The sequence below is a fragment of the Lissotriton vulgaris genome, chromosome 1_1 (genome assembly GCF_964263255.1).
Source record: "Lissotriton vulgaris chromosome 1_1, aLisVul1.2, whole genome shotgun sequence".
In the NCBI taxonomy this organism is placed as follows: Eukaryota; Metazoa; Chordata; class Amphibia; order Caudata; family Salamandridae; genus Lissotriton; species Lissotriton vulgaris.
The window spans coordinates 312,712,810-312,734,004 of record NC_141685.1 but is presented as its reverse complement, the minus strand read 5'-3'; the positions used below and the strand labels follow the sequence as shown (position 1 = coordinate 312,734,004).

General features: G+C 41.1%; 1 protein-coding gene across 2 annotated transcripts in view; it reads right to left on the bottom strand.

The window, feature by feature from the left end:
• Positions 1 to 21,195, bottom strand: part of LOC147747105 (vitamin D3 hydroxylase-associated protein-like) — a 289,799-nt gene that overhangs the window by 108,280 nt on the left and 160,324 nt on the right. For both annotated transcript variants that reach the window (XM_086952355.1, XM_086952356.1), the window contains exon 10: positions 11,242 to 11,341. In XM_086952355.1, the coding sequence (XP_086808481.1) occupies positions 11,242 to 11,341 (100 nt within the window). The remainder of the gene's footprint in view (positions 1 to 11,241; positions 11,342 to 21,195) is intronic.

Sequence of the window (21,195 nt, the reverse complement as noted above, 5' to 3'; positions counted from 1 at the left end):
CACCATTTTTAAAAAAGGGGATCGTGGCGAACCAGCAAATTACCGCCCCATTAGTCTTTTAGATATTACGCAGAAAATATATGCCAGGCATATTTTAAATCGAATAAATTCATGGCTGGAGGAGGAGTCAATTTTATCCAAATATCAGGCGGGATTTAGAAATAAAACAAGTACTATCGACCAAGTATTTAGGCTATGCTGCTTGTACTGGAAATATGTCATCATCCGCAAAGGTCACTTGTATGTGACCTTTGTAGATCTACGAGCAGCATTTGATCTAATTCCACGTGACTTACTCTGGGAAACCCTGAATAGGCAAGGGCTGCCAGGCGAACTACTAAAACTTGTAATGGGTCTGCATCAGGAGAACTACGCCAAGGTTAGGTGGGGCCCAAATGGGGAACTCACAGACCCGATCCCCATAAAAAGGGGAGTGCGCCAGGGCTGTGTCCTGGCCCCCACGCTATTTTCCCTTTATGTAAATGATATTGCAACCTATATGGAAAATTGTGATAACGATTCTCCTCGACTAGGAGGGGAACGCGTTGCGTCCCTCCTTTTCGCGGATGACACAATTTTAAATTTTGCAAATGCCACGCGGCCTACAGATCCTACTAGACAGGTTCCAACAGTACTGTATCCATAAAGGATTAGAAATTAATATTAAAAAAACAAAATATATGGCACTAAACCCGCACAAAACTTTTAAAAAGAACTTAATATTAAATGGGCAAAAATTAGACTACGAGCACAGTTTTACTTACCTGGGGGTCTTGATAGACTCTGTAATGGGATGGGGCCCACAATTGGAAAAATCAAAATTGGTGTTCAAACAAAACTGTTTCCCAATAACACAGAGGTATAATAAAAGTGTGAACAAGGCAGTCACTCCAGCAATAGAGCTCTTTAGATACAAGGTACAATCTGCCTCCTTGTACGGGGCAGAAATCTGGGGGCCAGTATGTAAAAAAACCTTTGAAGTACTGGAGAATAAATTCGTTAGGGGACTATTAAAAGTTCCAACTAACACCCCCCTGATACCCCTATTCCTTGACCTAAATATTAAACACACAGATCAGCACGCTATATTGAGACCATTGCTGTTGTGGGTCAGACTATGGACAACCCTGGAATTGTCTGACTATAAAAATGGGTTGAAGGAAGTACTAGAGCTTGATAGGGACAGTAAGATCTTTTGGTTTAAGCATGTAAAAAACTGGCTAACCAAGCTCGGATTAACACACTTTTGGAACGAGCCAGGATCTCTAAACTCAGCTTCCAAGAAAATTGTTAAATTAACTTTTTGGTCATATGTGAGCTACGATTCTGTGTATACAAGAACACACGGTCCCCTCACTGAAAAATTTCTTTTGGCAAAAAATGAGGCATCATTCGAACAATTTCTCGATGAAATCCAGCCCCCATTGGCCAAATCCCTATTTCTAAAATTTAGGTATGGAACGTTGAGGATAAAGGTAACTGAGAAAAGATGGGGGAAGACTGATAAAGACCATTGTACCTTGTGCACTAATTATCAAAGGGAGGATATTTTTCACATATTGTTTTTTTGCCCTAGTTACGGCAAGGCAAGAAAAAAATGGATAGTCCCCTTGTGCCGTAACATCGGCTTTACTTCCCATAGGGAAGCTGGCAGGATCTTAAGCACGGACACCAGTCAAGTAATTGTGTTCGGTATTAGTAAATTTTTATTGTCCACTTATTTTATTAGAAGGAAATTATCTCTTTCATTTTAATTAAGAAAAACTGCTTATTCGGACTTTCCTTAACCATGAATAATGCCAAGGCATTGTACTTTTTAATCTTGGCTGTTCAAATTCAATTTAATGTCTTTTTAACTTTTCTACTGTTTTAAACATTTTAATATTTATTTGATTCTGTGCCAAACTGAAACTGTAAACTTATGTGTCCATATATGATGAAATGCAAGTCAATGTGTTTAAATATGATGAAATGCAGAAGCAATGTAGTTTATATAGGGTGCTCATTATAATGAATGAACTGAAGGTTTCTATACTGTTGTATATTTTATTATGAACTGTATATTTTATTGTTATCTTTTATGTTGCAACGCAACGAAATAAAGATTGAAATTGAATTGAATTGAATTGATTAAAATGTTTGCATGTGGTGAGCAATATAAAGATCTTATTGCTGTTATAAAGTTGTTTGGAAAACTAAAACCAGCCAGGGCCTTCCACAAGTATAGCCAATCGACTTGGTCGAATGCCTTAGCGGCATCCACCGCTGCCAAAGTCAGAGGGAGCTTCTTGCTAACTGCAACATCTATCGCTGCGATAGCTTGAAAAGTTAACTCATTGAGTTGCCTGGAGGAAGCCCCTCTGATCTTGATGGATGATGGTTTTAATTATTTTGGCTAGTCTTGCTGCTAAAACCCCTGTGAATACTTTGTAGTCCATGTTTAAAAGAGAAATCGGTCTGTAGGACTCAATTTTAGATGGATCCTTTTGTGGTTTCAAAATTAAGGTAAACTTTGCTTCTGCCCACGAGTCAGGGGCCCTCTCACCACCTTGGAGGATTTTATTAAAAAGGATTGTTAAAGTGGGTAGAATTTGATCCAGAACTATCCTATAGACTTTGACAGGCAGTCCGTCGGAACCAGCCGCTTTCCCATTGACCATTTTCATAAACTGAGTTCTTATTTCGCCTTCTCTGACATCTGAGGAGAGATAGGTTTTGTCGCTCTCAGTTAAATGCGGGAGATGTACTTTACTTAACCAGCTATCCGCCCTCTGCGGGCAGTAGTTGACATTAGCTGTATACAATGTTTGAAAGAAAGATTGGGCCTCCTCTCTGATTAAATCATCCTCATGGGTGACTACACCCGTACTTAACGAAAATAGACTGTTAATCTGGTTTCTGGTCCTGCCCGACCGGGATTTCCATGCGAGAAGGCGGACACATTTCTCCCCATACGAGAAGTTCTGCAGCTTGCTGGTATCCCATTTATCTTTAAGAACCTTATCCAGGCCTGCTTTGTAATCGGCCTGTAAACCATTCAACTTCTTTTGCAGACGGGGTTTAGTGTTTGAATGATTTACTGAGGCCGCCTGTAGCTCCTGTTCTTTTAATTTGAGCTTGAGAAGGTCATCTTCATTCTTTTTTTTCCTCAGTTTATTCCTTCTGATCATCAGGGTCGTCAGAGAGCCTCTCAGAAAAGCTTTAAATGCCTCCCATATCACCTGCTGGGTTGCTGAGCAGTTGTTGTATCTAAAGAATTCCTCTGTCTGGGTCAATAGATCCAGTCTCACCCCCTCTTCTAAAAGCAGGGCTCTATCCAGAGTCCATCTCCTCTGTAATCCCTTCTGTTTGAAATGAATTACTAGCTCAACAATCGAGTGATCTGATAATATGGCTGGGGTATAGTAGATGGTATCTACCGAGGCAAGGAGTGACTGATCTAAGAGGAAAAAATCCATTCTGGAGTGATGACCATATCTATGACTATAAAAAGAAAAATCCCTTTTGGTGCTGTTTTTGGTTCTCCAAACATCTACAAGATTGAAGTCTTTAATTATGTTTTTAAGCTCCATCCGAGATTTTTGGGGAGGTGTGAATTTAACCCTGGACGTGCGATCAAGTTTTTCATCGACAATCAGTTTAAAATCCCCACCTATATTGACAGGCCCATCATACTCCATCAGACTAGCTTCTAGCTTCAAAAGAGCCGCCGGGGCATCGTGATTGGGGCCGTAGTAAACTGCGCATATGAATGGAATATTATGACATGATAATGATGCCACTAACCACCTCCCTGAACAATCTGTATTGAACTTCTCTACTCTGATCCCTGCGTTTGCTCTGATCACTATTGCCACACCTCTCGTACTGCCACTTTGGTCAGAACACAAGATATCTTGAACCCACCCACGTTTGCCAAACCCTGACTTACATTCTGGCCTCTCTAGATGAGTCTCCTCAAGTAGGCATACATGTGCCCCCGAATTATACAAATATTCGATAACCCTGAACATTTTCTTCATATCCCTCAGGCCGTTAACATTCCAACTAATGATTTTGATTTTATTGCTGGTCATGTTTCCTCAAGTGGATCATCACCCATCTCCCTTCTGTTTCCGCTGTATCTTTTAGTATGCATATGAGGAATATTTTTTCCCTTTTTTTCCCTTTGCCACCCACCTAACTGCCCACCTCCCTCAAGGAACCCCCCCCATACCTACAAAGGCGATCTTGTCGCCGATTGGGGGCTCCCCCTTGTCCGGTCGAGGTTTTCCCTGCTGGGGAAGTAGACACCTGATATAAATCTAGTGTGCTTTTATTTAAAAAAAAAAAAATCCAGCTTTCTCCCTATCCCTATCTAATTATTATCTCTCTTCTTTTAACAAAGTTTTTTTTTTCTCCCCAGCCCCTAAATCTCCTGCATCTCCTGCGTCTCTCTCCTCTCTCAACATTCTCATCTATATCCCCCATCACCCCAGTATATATTGCTGTGTAACCCCTGAATTTCTTATAGCGTGTTTACAAGGGAAGGCAAACTACGGAGAGGGATATCTTTTTTAAAAAAAAAAAATTCCTGTGATCTGCGACTTTCAAGCTCAACTGGTGAATTCTACTGAGGGTTTTCTTTCATTAAGAGAAGAAAAGCGTCAACTTCGTGGGGTGATAAAAAGTTATGGGTTTTGTTTCTCCAAACCACTTTCAGGAAAGCAGGGAACTTCATTTGCACCTGGGCGCCCATACTTCTCAATTCAGGCATTCGGTTCCCCAGCTCCCATTGTCTTTGAGCTGTGGCCTTCCCTACATCAGACCGAATTAGGTACTTAGCAGAATCTATCTGGAGTGTGGTATTTGGTAGTGCTCTGCCCAAGATTAACTCTTTTGTTGTGTAAGTGAGGAAATTCACCAGGATCTTTCTTGGCGCTCTCCTTTCTTTGTGTAATCTGAAGGGGTCCCTATGGGCTCGTTGAATTTCAGCCTCAAGGTTGATATCGGGTCTGTCTTTTAAAATCCCCTCTCTAAGTTTACAAATTAGCGCTTTGACGTCCCCATTCTCAACCCCCTCTGGGATTTTTAGGAATTTTAGGTTGTTCCTTCTGGAGTGGATCTCGAGTCTCTCGACATCCATCTGGAGAGTTTTGTTTTGAATTCTGAGATCCTCCAGGGCCCTCTCATGACGCTGAGAGGCCCCGGAAAGCAAAGAGACTTCTTCTTCTAAAGCGCTAGTTCGTTTACATACATCATCCAATTTTGCTTCCAGGTTCGAGCACTGATCTTGGATGCTTTTTTGGTTGGCCTCCGATATTTCGAATTTAGATGCTAGCTTGGATAATTGATCCCCCCTCATGGTATGTAGAAGAGACTCTAGTTGTGAAAACCCCGCTCCCGGGAGGTCTGATGTTGATGCTGACTCCTGTGTGCGGCCATCACCATCCTTTGCCCAATCCGTAGCCCCTGAAGTAATCGAATCAGCCACTGGGGGTAAAGGGGTTAGGGACTTTGGAAGTTAGACGCAGCCTCATCCAAAGGGGGCTACTCCGATATGTCTGGATCACATGCCAAGGTTGCATATCTATTTTTTAAAGCTGCCGATTGAGACGTTCTATCTGGAGCCGAGGTTTGCGCATCATGAGTGGAAATAGCTGTAGATGTGAGGGTGGGAGGCTTACTCCCCTTGGGACTGGTTACCTGCTCCATGATTTTAAAGAAAAATCTTAGAGAAGGGGTAGGTTTTCCCTGAGGAGGACAGTTTTTTTGTAGTCTCCGCTTTGGTTCCCCTACCTTAGGGTTCTTTACCTTCTTCTCCTTTCCCTTCCTAGGTGAGTAGGCAGCTGCCCCGGGACGTGCCGTATCACTGGATACCAAGAGACCTGTTTTTAGCAGGTCTGAGTTAGATCTAAGCTGATACCTATTTTTGGCAATTACCACTGAAGGGACTAAAAGAGGGGGTGCGGGTGTCGCCTCCTTATTACTATTTGGCACTGAAGGAAGTGGGGGGGCTGATTGTAATGATTTGGAAGCTTGCAATATATCAGAGCTCATTACCCCCCGTTGATCCAATAGCAGAGATATGGGAGGTGTAGGAGCAATCACAGCACTACGTGTCTTACAGGAGAGACCACTTAAGCGGAAACCAAAATCGTACTCACAGTTCCAATCACCCGTGAAATGGCCCACTTCATGTATGCCTCCCAGGGCTCGTGGCATGCACTCCCTCCCTCCTTTGACTGACCGCGCAGCGTCACCTCTAATAAGCACACGGTGGCTGATTCTGGTAAGCACCGACCTCACTCTCCTCCAGAGCCTGGCCCGACATCCCAGCTGGTTTTCTCTCTCCTGCTCTTGCTCTCCTCGGGTCGCAGCACTGACACCCTTCCTCTTCCACTTCGCAGCCGCCAATTCGACTGACTCCTGATGTAGTCGCCAATAGCATCGAGAGAGGGAGAGGGAGGGTTGTAATTTCCCCGTGGTCCTACCGCCGGACACCTAGTCTCACAACCCCGGTCTTGGTCTCTCAGGCGTTTACAGTTTCCGGTGCGACTCGCTTTTGCAATGACCATCAACAAAGCACAAGGACAATCGCTGCAATTGTGTGGAGTAGATTTGGAGAATCCGTGCTTCTCACATGGACAACTGTATGTGGCCAGCTCACGCGTCGGAAAAGCTTCTGATTTATTTGTGTACGCACCAGATGGAAAAACAAAAAATACTGTGTATCCACAAGCACTTGAATAAATAAACAGAATTAAAACAACACTTTAAAATGTTTTCTATATTAAAATGAATAAGTTTCAATAAAAATGACACAATGTAAATTGAATGTGATCATAACAATTTCCTTAAATTTCCTTTCTTCTGAGATCTCAGCAACGCGCGACGGGTAAGCTAGTATTTATATATATAAAAGCTCTAAATTCCCCATATCCAGCAGAAAATAAGCACTTACGGGTGGCGTTATCAAAGGATCTTTTATTCCGTGAACAAACGCTTTTCGGCAGCCTGCCTACTTCTTCACTGAAAAAAAACATAGGTTTCTGGCACGTTATAGTAAGAAATTAGCATTTAAAAAACCTTAGAATTTCACTGAAAAAACCATAGGTTTCAGGGGCGTTCTAGTTAGTTGGATATTTCACTTGTACAAAACCATTAAAACTCCCCCGTTATAGTCAGTTCAGCTAACTATAACTCGTGCCCCCGCAATGCACTTCTGATGCCGTCACATATTACATCACTCATGACATGGTCAGTGACATCACTCATTATATCACTGATGACATTTCAAATGGCATCACTGATGACATCATCCTTGTGATAGAGTGGCAGACCTCCTCTCACCCTAATATAACTTTTGATACACACAGCCAAAAATAGAAACTAACATTTTCAAAACAATGGACATACCAATACCACACCTATTCAGTAGTTACAAGATCTACACACACATCCACTCATTCACCAACAGTCCTATACAGTACTCATACATGTACTTACTCAGCATATGTACTCATACACCTATACATCCTGTTACACACTGACACTCATCCAAAGAGTTACTCACACACAGTCACACATGCAAAGTATCAAACATCCATTACATCGAATATACAGTTATACACACACCACCACACTTACTGCTACAGAAACTTACACATACTTACTCTCTTAAGCAATCACTTATAGAAACACATACTAATTTATACAGGAACTCTTCCAATCTCTCACTCTCACATATACTCACTTATATACACCAATACTCACATATACTAGTTTAAAACATATGTTTTTACCAATAAAGACACTATTAAGACAGTCATTCACTCACTAACACACCCATACACACACTCATCCACCCATAAAGTCCTGCACACATGCGGTCTTCAACACATACAGACAGTGAGTCACTCATTCACGCATCTATGCACTAAGTAATAACCCTGACCGAACCATGCAGACACTCATACTGATACTCAAAAAAACAACTAAGAACCTATATAGACACTCATGTAGCTACTCACCAACCCATGCAGCCACTTATACACAAAGTGAGAGACTGATACAGATATTTACATATTTAAACATTACTCACTAACCCATGTATTCATTAAGATACACTTAATCAGTCAGTTGTAGAATCAATTTTACAAAACAAAAATCATCCATTTAGACACTTATATACCTATTTATTCATCCATCGACCTTGAGATATACATATATAAAACGGTACACAGACAAAATATCGAGTTTTAAATTTCGATATACAATTATATCGAAGTTTAAATATCGATGGGACAAAATATTGAAGGTAAGTAATATCGACAGTCTTAATATCGATATTAGTATGATATCAGTAATATCGAAGTTTTAAATATCGATGTCAATAATATCGAAATAAATAACTTCGATGTTACTAATATCAATTTGTAAATAAATTTAGTGTATATTATATTGTATTTATTATGTTTTATTATTTATTTTTAATGTAATTTAATTAAATATTGTCTTTTACTACTGTAGCGGGTTGTGGGTTTATAGGGGAATAGGGTGGGAAGTAATTTAATTATGTTAAATTAATTATTAATTAATAGGAATTATTAATTAAATAATTGAGAATTAATTTTTAATTATTTTTTATTAATTGATTAATTGATAAATATGTTCTGTAGCGGGTTATGGGTTTATAGGGGAATAGGGTGGGAAGTAATTTAATAATAAATAATTAATTAATATATGTTTGTACATATTTTATTTAATAATTAATTGGTAATTAATTTATATTAATTAGTTAATTAATTAATTAATTAATATAATTTTGTACATATTTTTAGTTATTAATTAGTTGGTAATTAATTAATATTAATTAGTTAATTACATTAATTAGAGTAATTTTTTTTATATATAATTTTTTGTTATTCTTAATTAATTAATTGGGAAAAATAATATTAATTATTAAATTAAATTAATTACAGCTAATGTGCTAATATATTTACTTCATTGTTATTGTTAATTAATAATTAATTGGTAATTAAATAATATTAATTAATTTTGGGTAAAGGAGTATTTTTAGGGTTCAGGGTCAGTTTTCAGTTTTTGGGTAAAGGGGTATTTTTAGGGTTCAGGGTCAGTTTTCAGTTCTTGGGTAAAGGGGTATTTTTAGGGTTCAGGGTCAGTTTTCAGTTTTTGGGTAAAGGGGTATTTTTAGGGTTCAGGGTCAGTTTTCAGTTTTTGGGTAAAGGGGTATTTTTAGGGTTCAGGGTCAGTTTTCAGTTCTTGGGTAAAGGGGTATTTTTAGGGTTCAGGGTCAGTTTTCAGTTTTTGGGTAAAGGGGTATTTTTAGGGTTCAGGGTCAGTTTTCAGTTTTTGGGTAAAGGGGTATTTTTAGGGTTCAGGGTCAGTTTTGGGTTTTTGGGGTACAGGGATATTTTTAGGGTTCAGGGTCAGTTTTGGGTTTTTGGGGTACAGGGATATTTTTAGGGTTCAGGGTCAGTTTTGGGTTTTTGGGGTACAGGCGTACAGGGTAAAAATAAAAAAAATTACATTAAATCAATTAAATGAAATTAAAAAAAAGAAAATTACATTAAATTATTAAGTGTTTTATTTATTTTAAACGTATATGTATTAGTTTTAATTTTGTTTTAATATTTTTATTTAATATTTGTAAAATTATATGTATTTTAAAATTATTTTTACATTATTATTAATACATTTAAAAAAACGATATTTTTAATTTCGATATTTTTGTACTACGATATTATTTTTTCGATATTTTTGTACTTACCTTTATGAAGATATGACTCTGATATTTTTGATGTCGATATTTTTGTGCCGATATTTTTGTATTTCGATATTATGTCTGTCGATATTATGTCAGACATTCATATAAAACATATTTAATTTTCAGAAAAACACACATTCACTGGGTGATGTTATCAGTGATGTCACTGACCATGCCATGAGTGATGTAATATGTGACGTCATCAACAGTGCATTGCCAGCGCGCGAGTTATAGTTAGCTTAACTGACTATAAGGGGGGAATTTCAATGGTTTTGTACGAGTGAAATGTCCAACTAACTATAACGCCCCTGAAACCAATGTTTTTTTCAGTGAATATATATATGTATACCATCATCAAATCTGTCGTGTTGAAAATGTGCAATCTGAGGTTGCAATCATTTTATTAAAGAGGAGCCAAACTCCCTACATGTTTCAGCCATACGGCTGGGCTCAAGGGTAGAGAGTAAACAACAGACTTCTTATTAAGCAAGTCCAATAAGAAACACAAGTAAATGTCAACAAAACCTCAAACCACATTATACTGCAGGGCAGATGGTGTTATATGTAAACTTCTGATAGACTGTTCTCCCTCTGTTTGTCAGAGAATTATTTCAATGGCTGAGTCAGAATATGCTTCAACTCTGATACACTTAAAGTCCACCCACCTGTAAATCAGGGAGCAGGCCGATGGCTTGGCATAGCGTGTACTCCATTGATGTAGTGATGGCATACCCTCTATGCCAAACTCTAAATTAGGCCCTTAGTAACAGCTTTTGTTTTGCTACAGAACAAACTGTCTCTGTTTTAGTAATTTCTGAGCTAAAGCTTTCTTGAACTGAAAAAATAATACATGGATCTGAAAGTGAAGTTTGCTCCTTTATTCTTTAGGTTCAGGGGTACTCCATTGTGGCATCTCAGACCAACACTTAAATTGATCTTGAGGGAGTTTAGGGAGTTATGAGTTATCTCAATGTGATGCCTTTTTTTGGGTAACACAATATGGAGGACTATATAGGTCAGGACATTGGTAATATATGAAGTTGAATGTAAGAAAAGCTCATGTATCCTGATGTAATGATTGCATTCTCAAATGTTAATAAATATATATTTTTTAAAACACTTAAATTGTACTTGCTGATCTACCTGAATCATTATCTGCATACATGTTTGGGCAGTGGCCATAATCAAAGGTATTTCAGTTGCCAGTGCTGGAAGTACTGACATGTTAACCTCAGTCAATATTGTTTGCCGTAGAGTGATGGCATTGTGGCTATTGAAGCATTTCACAGTTAAAGGTGAACACATTATGATGTGGCTAATCAATGTAGGAATTGTTTTTGCCTTGTATCCAACCTAACATGCAATCTGCTCTGGAGCATTTTAGAAGCAATATCATTCGAAGTCAATTTAAAGTTACTTACTAGACAAAAATCTGACCTCATGTTTACATTGAAACAAATCTAATAGCTTACCAATGGTCTCAGGATGAAAGACAAAATCTTCTTTGTCCACCTTGGAAGCCTGTACACAGAGATCTGTGATTTCAAGTTTGTATCAATAATATCTCCTTCACTGCAAGAAACAGTAGGAATGGAAAACCATCATAAACACGTATTGTATGAAAAGGCTTGACAGCCATACACTCCTCACTAAACCCAAAATCTGTAAAGTTCTTAGTGAATTGATTCATCGTCATCATCAAAGTACGCTATTCGGAAACCAACAAAGCATACATACAAGAATAAAAGACCAATATATCGCATTTAAAAATAATCATATGGATAACATTTAAAAGAGACGACTCACACTCATGCATATATAGCAGATCAATGAATCCAGTGTGTTACATTGCAAATCAGTCTCGCCAGTAAGAAGTCATTGAATGCATTGTTATCTATGTGCAATACATTTAGAGAGCACTTGATAAAATGCCAGAAAGTACTGGATTGACATAAAAAAATAAGTTGTACAATATAAATCATATCTTATATAGATTGCTAAAGAGCAAGATAGTCTAAATACAGAAGACAATCAGTGCAATACCAGAGAGTGCAAAATATGCATAGCGCACAATATCAATAAAACAACAAGATCCTCGCCATAGGCAGTACACAGGTAGCAAAATTTCACTATTCGAGAGCTGAGTGAGATAGAAATTTTGTATGCTTGTACCATGCATTAGTCAAATAGACGCTCACAGCAAACACAATAGGAATAGAGGTACCGCTCATCAGGGTCCTCAGAGCAGGAAGATAATCGGTCATCCCTATGTTCAAACACACTGGTTGAATCCACTTCTGATGGGAACCTAAGTATTACGAGCAGAAAAACAAAACATGTTCCTCTCTCTCAGAAACCTAACCACAAGCTTGGCACGGGTAAGCACCCAGACTTTTCTTCCACCTGCTTGTGACAGATTGCAATGGTAGGGTACCTAGCTGAAAGCACACATACATGCTCTTGGTCAGTGGCAGTGTAATGATGTCCAAAAATGGTTCAACACATACGGAAATCCTAAAATCGAGGAACAAATTAGTCAAATACCCTATGGAGCCACAACAACATGCTGTTTATAGGCGTAGGCCCGGTACTTAGACTTTAGCCCTTCAATATCTGCCTTGCAAATAAGTCTTGGGTTATTCCACAATTTTTGTGAATGCAGCTTTGGGAGCCAATTAAATACAAATTTAAGCCAGGGGATCTGCATAGCATTATTCAAGCTCATTATTTCTCCAATGGTATCTGTAACATCACTTACCTCCGCTGTACACCTAAGGTATGTCCAGTAAACTACGGGCTTTAGAGCTAGTGAACTGATTTGTGTCTTAGGTTTTTAGAGGCATTAACTAATATCATCACCAAACTTCATATCACTTTCAGTTGTAATCCAATCACTTCCCTGTTGTGGCTAAAAATCATACACAATGTATTCCTAACATTAAATTTAATAGCTCCAAGTTACCAGATGTTCTCTGGTGTGAGTCATTTAGCTCGTAATGATATGATTTAAAGTTCTTCCTACACATTTAAAACTTTCTTGTGAGACCTGTTGACAACATACCTATTTTGATTCAAGAGAAATAAATCTAGCAACTCATTTCAACACTGCCTCGGGCTCAACAGTCTACAAGTATGGAAATACTGATTAAGCCCAGTGGTCAATAGACACTAACATTTGCCTATAAACAGCATATTTTTTATTCATGTTTACTTCCAGGGCCTATTGTCCTGAGTGCTCCAAACATTTGGTTTCCCAAACTGCATATGTCTGGACTCTATACCCATCTGACATTTTATTTATTTTATTTATTTATTTTAGGTTTTTATAGAGTGCGTAGTCACCCAAGAGTTTCCCAGCGCTAAACCTCGTTATCCTGAAGTGTGGAAGTGCGGGGGAGGGAGTGGTTTAAGGGAAAAGAAGGGTTTTGAGAGATTTCCTTAAGCGCAGGAGGTTGGGTTCTGATCTAATTTCCTTGGAAGTATTATATGGTTTGAAACCAGAGTCGCAATGTTTAATTTAACATTTTAATGATTGCATTTAATTATTAATTTTACTGATTTAGATAAAGTATGCCATGCCCAAAAAGATATATTATTTGGGGATTTTTCTTTTTTACAAATGATTTTGCACCTATACACCTTTGAATTATCTTTCCACAGCATCAGAACTGTGAGTACTTCCCTGCGTTTAATATAGTTTTTAGTGATGCTTGTTCATTTAGTAATATACTCCATTGTTAGTAATACATATCATTTTGTAAGTTTAGGGTTGTCATGTTTATATCTTATTAGTAAATGTTTTCTGTACTATTTAATTTATTTTATAGGATATGTATTGTAATATTAGACCATTTCATAAAAATGTTTATAGTCATGCTTATTCCTGTTTTATATTTAAATGCAATAGTTAGGTGTTTATTATAGCCTTATACCCCGCCGTAGAGGGCTATACCGGCTATTAAAGGCCCTCTCCAGCGTTAAAGGCCCGAGCCAAAGGCGAGGGCCTTTAACAAGGGAGAGGGACTTTAATAGCGGTATAGCCCTTCTACGAAGGGCTATAAGGCTATTAGAACATTTTGTCACTAGAGGACAGAATGTTCTAACAAAAAAAACAAAGCCTTTTGGGAGCATGAGGGGATTGGAATCCCCTCAGACTCCCCGAACCCTTTGTTCACAGCCAGTGCTGTGAACAAAGAAACATTGGAATGTTGGAGCTCTAGGCTTATACCAGCCATTACAAAGCCCAGAGCACTCCATTGTTTTCAATGGAGCTCCCAACATTCCAATGTTCTAATATTTTGTATGTTTTGTCTCTAACTTGTGTCGTAAGGGCATCTATTTTTTATATATATGTTTTAAAGTAGGATGTTTTAACTGTGATGCAGAAATGTTTGTATTTTCAGGTAACAGATTTATTTGTTTTTTAAACAATTGCTTTCTATCAATATTTTTTATGCTAATATGTTTTATGTTGATATTTAGATAATTTCAATTGCTATTTGAGTAACAATGTTTTTGTTCTCATAAGTTTTGCAATTTATATATATTTTTTTATATTTTGTTGTTGATATTCTTGCGTTTGTTTTGTTACTACAATATTTTCTGGTCAATATTGTAACATAAGGAGGCGCTAGAAGGCGCACAGCGGGATGGCTGCCTGAAGCGACAGCTCTGCCGGGCAGACCGAGATCCAGCGCGAAAATACTCACATTACGGACATCAGCAAATGTGGTAAAGACACAGCGAGGTGTGGGAATATGACGGGCAGATGTGGAGCGAATTAGTGGAGCTGCAAATGGATGAAGAAAGGTGTTTTTGGCTGTTCATCTCCCATGACGGCCGAGACACAAAATGGCAGCGATGATGCAGCGGAGCAACAGGCAGCAATAAAGCGGAAGGTGAGGCACGGCCCCTATAACTGCGATTCTTACATCAAGCGAAAGGCATGGTTTTACACCACAGAGCGCTGATGTGCCATCGGGGGGGATCAAAGATAATAATATAATCCACATTTGTAAAGCGCACAATCACCCGTAAGGGTCTCTAGGCGCTGGGGACGGTCGGGAAGATTAAGCAAGCTATTGCCCAGAGTCACATGGTGCTGGGCTAATCTGCCGCTGGTGACGGAGATCGAACTGTGATCCCTAGATTCCAGAGTCAGTCGCCCTGGCTGCGGCGCCACACCTCTTCCCTCTATCCTCTATCCACACGGCGGGGATAGTATACTCCCGAACCTGAAGCCCTAAAATGGCGGCGCCCACAGTCTAATGAAGTGCGTAGTGCGGTATGCAGACGGAACACTGGGGCGCACCGGTATACTTACATATGCACACCCATGAGAACGGACGGACCTGGCGAGCCGGGGGTACAGTCGGCGCACACCCCTTTGATACTGAGGGGCATAGATTCAGCGGCGATGAAGTAATGGAGGCAGCATCGATCCTCTATGCTGAGGAGAGAGGAGGAGATCGTGGGGCGAGGCCCCCTACCATCGGTGGCTGAGTAATCTGCCTCAAAGTCAATAATGAACCAAAGGCTCCACAGTTTCCTTACAACGGGCACAGATCGCCTCAATGACCAAACAACGAGATGTAGGGAAGCTGACTGCTAGAGCGCTGTCTGTGATATTGCGACTCCTACCCTGAAAGGCGGCGACCATGACCCCATCGCCGTCAGCCATGTTATTGATGTGGGCACCGAATACTTGACTGAGGAACGGCCTGGACGCACGCTCCTGTTTCCAAAGCACAGCTGCCATACCTGGCATCCACTAAAATCGCCTGCCACCGTGTAGTACAATCACTGCTCGGATAATCAGACACTCCCGATTCTTGAATAGTGCGACACATCCCTGGTTTCGCTCCTCACATGCCAGCACCAGTCCCTACAGGCAATACTCCCAAGGTATTTGCGGTTTGAATTGTGCCATCGCCTGCTCCATGCAAGACGAGGTTTATTCCCTGATGCCACGTGCTCGACACTGACACCGCCTTGCTGTGGCTATTCCAGAAACAGACAGCGAGCTATCACAGGAATCCCTCACAGACTTGGCTGAACCATTACCAAATTAAAAGTGCCCCTCCGCTTCTGGACTTGCGGTATAGGGAAGCTGCATTTTTGAAAACGACACAAGGAGAGAAACAAGGCGCCATAATGGGGAAACTAGACAAACAACAACCAAAGCTCAACTTTGAGACCCGCAGGACAGTGCAGGAGCCATCAGTGCATTCGGATACATAGGCAAAAGGGGACGGGGCTGCGGAGAATAATATGGCGACTATACTGAAGGCGATACAATCCAATTTGCAGGAAATAAATGGGAAGCTTGACCACCTCACATGTCAAGTGGACAATATGGTGGCTAAATTAGACAAACAAGGGGAAAGGCTTGATGCGGCTGAAAATTGCATATCAGAGGTGGAAGACGAGGCGCATGTCACCGCAGGCAAGTGCGGGGGCATGGATACGGTGTTGGAGGTGATCAAGGCCAAGGTGGAGCAGTTAGAGGCCAGGTCACAGCGGAACAACGTCAGGATTTCAGGGGCGCCGGAGACAACGATCACGGGTCGCATGGAGACGTACGTGGAAGATTTGTGTCTGGAGATATTTGGGGTGGAACAACTATCCCCACTCTTCACAGTCGAAAGAGCACACAGATCGCTTGCTTCCAAGCCACCATCCGGTGCTCCGCCTCGACCCATTGTGGCCTGTGTGCTGAATTATCGGGATCGCAACAGCATCCTGCGGATGGCATGGGAAAAGGGACAAGTGAATCACCAGGGAAATCAGCTACAATTGTATCCTGACTATACCGTTGTGGTACAACTGGCTCGACGGGAGTTTACGACTGCTAAGGCGAAACTGAGGACCCTGCAGGTGGACTACGCAATGTTATATCCAGCACGACTGAAGATCACATGGGAAGGTAAACCAACGATTCTCACCATGCCCAAGGCAGCTCATGAGTTCATCAAAAAAATAACGAGTCAGCGTAAGGAACAGAGACAGGCAGACCAACACCAAGACTCAGAATAGACTATCCACCACAAGAAGTCACTCCACTAGAGTTGTGATAGCGGCACTGATTGCTACGATGCTACAGAAGTTAATCCGGGTAAGACAGCGGAACTGGATTCTGAATGAACTTGAGTTGGTAAGTGGTAACTTTATACATGCTGTCTACGAACTAGATGTCATAGATCAATGCTCGAATGGTGTAGGGAATGCCCTAGGGAGAAAGTAAGCAGAGAGCTGACACTTTGGACATACAATACTAGCTCTGTTGGGGAGCTATGGATCACACACATAACTCCAGCCCCCATTGCTGTATAACTAAACTACTTATCTGTGCCTGAGCAGGAAATTGAGATTATGACGTTCCCTAGTGGCCGAACTGGATTTACGAACTTGACTTAGCCAAACACGCCGAACTGATTCTCAGGCCTGGAACTGCAGCAAAGACACCTGAGTGAGAGCCATGCAACTGAAGGCAATGGTCGGAAATGGGGTGTAGGCTGTGGGGACGATGTCGGGCGACACCATGTTCACATGTAAAGATGCTCCTTAATGCCAATTTTTTTTTCTTCCCAATGCCCTAGGTTTACTATTAACACTAGCATGTGATACTTGATCTCCTGCGTTAAAATTACCTGCTGGTTGTTTGTAAGTTTATTGGGTCCGGATTGGCCCTAACAATAGGAACTGGTTCAACTGTTCAAGGTGCACATATATTCCGTTGTTATCCCGTCCACAATATAATTGAAATCTGTATTGTGTATACCACAGATGTTTACCTTGCTGTTCGATTAAGGAGCGGTAAAATGGTTGAATAAGTCTGTATCGATTATTACGGTCTGCCCCCATCCATTTAGTTGGGTTGTGTCGTGTACCCTATGCGGACCTCCACATGGGTAATCCCCATACAGTTCATAGGAAGTAAGGAAGTTCATTTTGGGATATGGCTTCGGCAGGATTGGGGTGCTGAAGTGGGTGGGGGGTGGAAGGGTTAGGGTTATGTTCAGATTGGCGGACCAGGGCACTTAAGATCCATTGCTGCGATTCATGTTGTATGCACTTATTGTTTTAAGACTACTACACTAACATACTGTAGATTATACTGTCAATGGGTAAACTGTGACTATGCAATTAATGGATTGTTCCTTGGATGCCTATGATGCATATATCTGACAGAAAGATGAGAAGGTCGAACTTAAATCTCATCACTTGAACCATTAGGGGGTTGACAAATCCAAAGAAAATTAGACTGGTCTTTGCATGTCTGGACCGATGGCATATCGATATCGCATTATTACAAGAGACCCATATAGCCCCCCATACTCATCGTAGCATAGGTTGTAGATGGGCTGAGTCAACATTTTCTTCCACCTATTATTCCTATTCCAGGGGGGTCATGATTTTCGTGAGAAAAGGCACAAATTTTAAAATTGAGCATACGATTAAGGACATTCAAGGGAGATATGTTATAATCGCAGGGGTTCTGCGGGGGCAGAAGGTTACGCTTGTTCACTCCTATGAACCAAAAATTGACACGCAAGATTTCTATCAGGAGATTTGGGGGCATTTGCAAGAGGATCTAGATACCACACTGATATGGGGAGGTGACCTAAACCTAGCATTAAATGACGATCTTGATAGCTCTGGGACCATCAATGACTCACATAGGAAAGCGCGTGCCAAAGTGCTGGATATTATTGCTGCACTATGTTTACACGACATATGGAGAACAAAAAAGCATGGGGCTAGAGAGGCAACGCACATGAATGCAGCACATGGTAGCTGGTCCCGTAACGATTACTGATTAGGGTCGGACAAAGCCTTACTCTGGACCACGGACATTAAACATACACCTAGAACACCCTCTGACCATAACCCCGTCCTCCTATCCCTTCCAGATACCGCAATATTCCCCGGCCCCCATGTAGCTGGAGATTCAGCGCTAGTGCTCTCACTGATTCGATATATGCAGACACAATAGCCACGGCCATTAAAGATTACTTTCAATTAAATGAGCCATCCACGGATGATCCATGTATCCTATGGGATGCTTTCAAAGCCACTCTGAGAGGGGTATGCATTAGCACTTCAGTAGGAATACTGCGTGATATTATTGGGCAACTGGCAAGATGTGGAAATCGACTGAAATCGCTAGAGACTCAGTATGAACGTACACAAGATCCGTCACTACTGGGAGAACTGAGAGAGATACTAACAGAACACCAATCTTTTAAGGCGGATGAACTTTAATATATCCATAAACGTCCTGCTGCTAGAAGATTTGGGGAAGGGGGTAGACTGGGAAAGATACTGGCGTAAAAAATCTGTGAAGGGCGCGGCCCAGAGCGGTGTTGCAGATAAGGGGGGAGGATGGATCTTTTTCCACAGATGCGGAGGGCATTTTGAAGGGGTTTGTAAGGACATACGGTGAGTTATATGCCTCGCGTCCCGCGGCATCACCAGCGGAATTCTTTACATATCTGGAAGATGTAGCCATTGCTTTGCTCTCGGACACCCTGAGGACATATTTATCGTTGCCGATAACGGATGAGGAAGTTACGGAGATCATTCAGTCATTACCGAACGAAAAAGCCCCAGGCCCAGACGGGTTTACTTGCGAATTTTACAAAAAATACGCTGACCTGATTGCCCCTCACTTAGTTGCAATGTATGGTAGTGCCTTTGACCAGAATAAACTCCCACCAACGCTGCGAGAAGCAGCGGTGATAGCTCTGCTGAAGCCCGATAAGAACCCTGAGCAATGCGACTCATGCAGGCCTTTATCATTGATTAATGTTGACTCTAAAATACATGCCAAGTTGCTGGCAGTTAGACTGCAACCACTTATGACAAACTTGGTCCTACCAGACCAATCTGGTTTTGTACCGTCCAGAGCTACCACACACAACACTAGAACTCTGTTTGCCCTCTATCACTATTTGATTCCGAGAACCAAAGCGATAGCAGTTATGTCAGATGCAGCAAAGGCTTTAGACTCTATTGAGTGGCCGTACCTGATCACGGTGTTGGGGAGGATGGGTTTCCCTCCAGTATTTACGCAATGGGTGAAGCTGCTATACACGGAGCCAGTAGCTAGGATCAGGGTGAATGGTTATATATCTGACTTGATAAACATAGCACGTGGGACAAGGCAAGGATGCCCTCTGTCCCCACTATTATTTGCTTTAGGCCTCGAACCCATAGCTTGTAAAGTCAGGCAACTACACCATGCATCTCCTTTGCAATTTCCATCACGAGCCTTGCATATTTCGCTCTACGCGGACGATATGTTACTGTATATCCAAGATCCTGAACAGCATTTGGCGCCACTGTTAAGGGAGTACATTAAATTTGGTAGACATTCTGGACTTCAGATTAATTGAACAAAATATTCCATCATCCCACTGTCTGACACCACTACTCCGCATGTTACCGAATTCCCCTTGGAGTGGCAATCTGACCCCGTCCGATACTTGGGTGTCTGGTATCTCAGGGACCCGGAGGTGGTTATTCGAACCAACTATGGACAGGTACTTTCTGCTCTAGATGACAAAATTAACCGATGGATACAACTACCGCTTTCTCTTGCAGATTGAATAGCGATTGTCAAGATGAATATTCTGCCCAAACTATTAGATCTATTTAACAACATTCCAATCCCCCCTCCTAGAGAAGTATTCAAATGAATCAACTCATTGGCGCTTAAATTAATACGGGCGGGCACGCAGGCACGTATTGAGCTACGCACTTTAACATTACCCTACGCAAGAGGAGGCTTCTGTGTCCCTGATTTTTATTTATATTACTTATGTGCCCAGGCCCAATATGCAACTTACTGGTATCATCCGATCCCGTACCTGACACACACAGCTGTGGAGGAAGGTGATGCTTTACCAATAACCTTAACTGCAGTTATTACGCATAAGCGACCACCACTACACAATAGAGATATTAACACCATTGACACTACAAATGCAGTGTGGCACAGCTTAGGTCAACTGGCCCACAAACTGCCTCTTTATGCCGCAGCACTACCCCTACATCATCATCCTGAGCTGTCTGTTACCGGAGAGAAGGTGGGTATGGACCTACTCCAACAGGTTGGGATGACCACTCTGGGGGATCTCTACACTGAGGGGGTAATCAAGCCGTTGCAAGACCTCTCATATATTAAAAACCAAACCTTGCTGTTTCGTTTCACTTACTATAGACTCCAGAGGGCGGTTAAAACATTATACTCTACCTACCCTGCTGAATCTCCTCAACTGGACACGTTGCAACTTATATTGACATCAGCAAATACCACACATCTCGTGTCTCGCTTATACTCTATGGCACAGAATGAATTCCCATACACCACTAACAAAGCAATGGAGATATGGAATGAGGTACTTGACACTCCCCTCACTGAG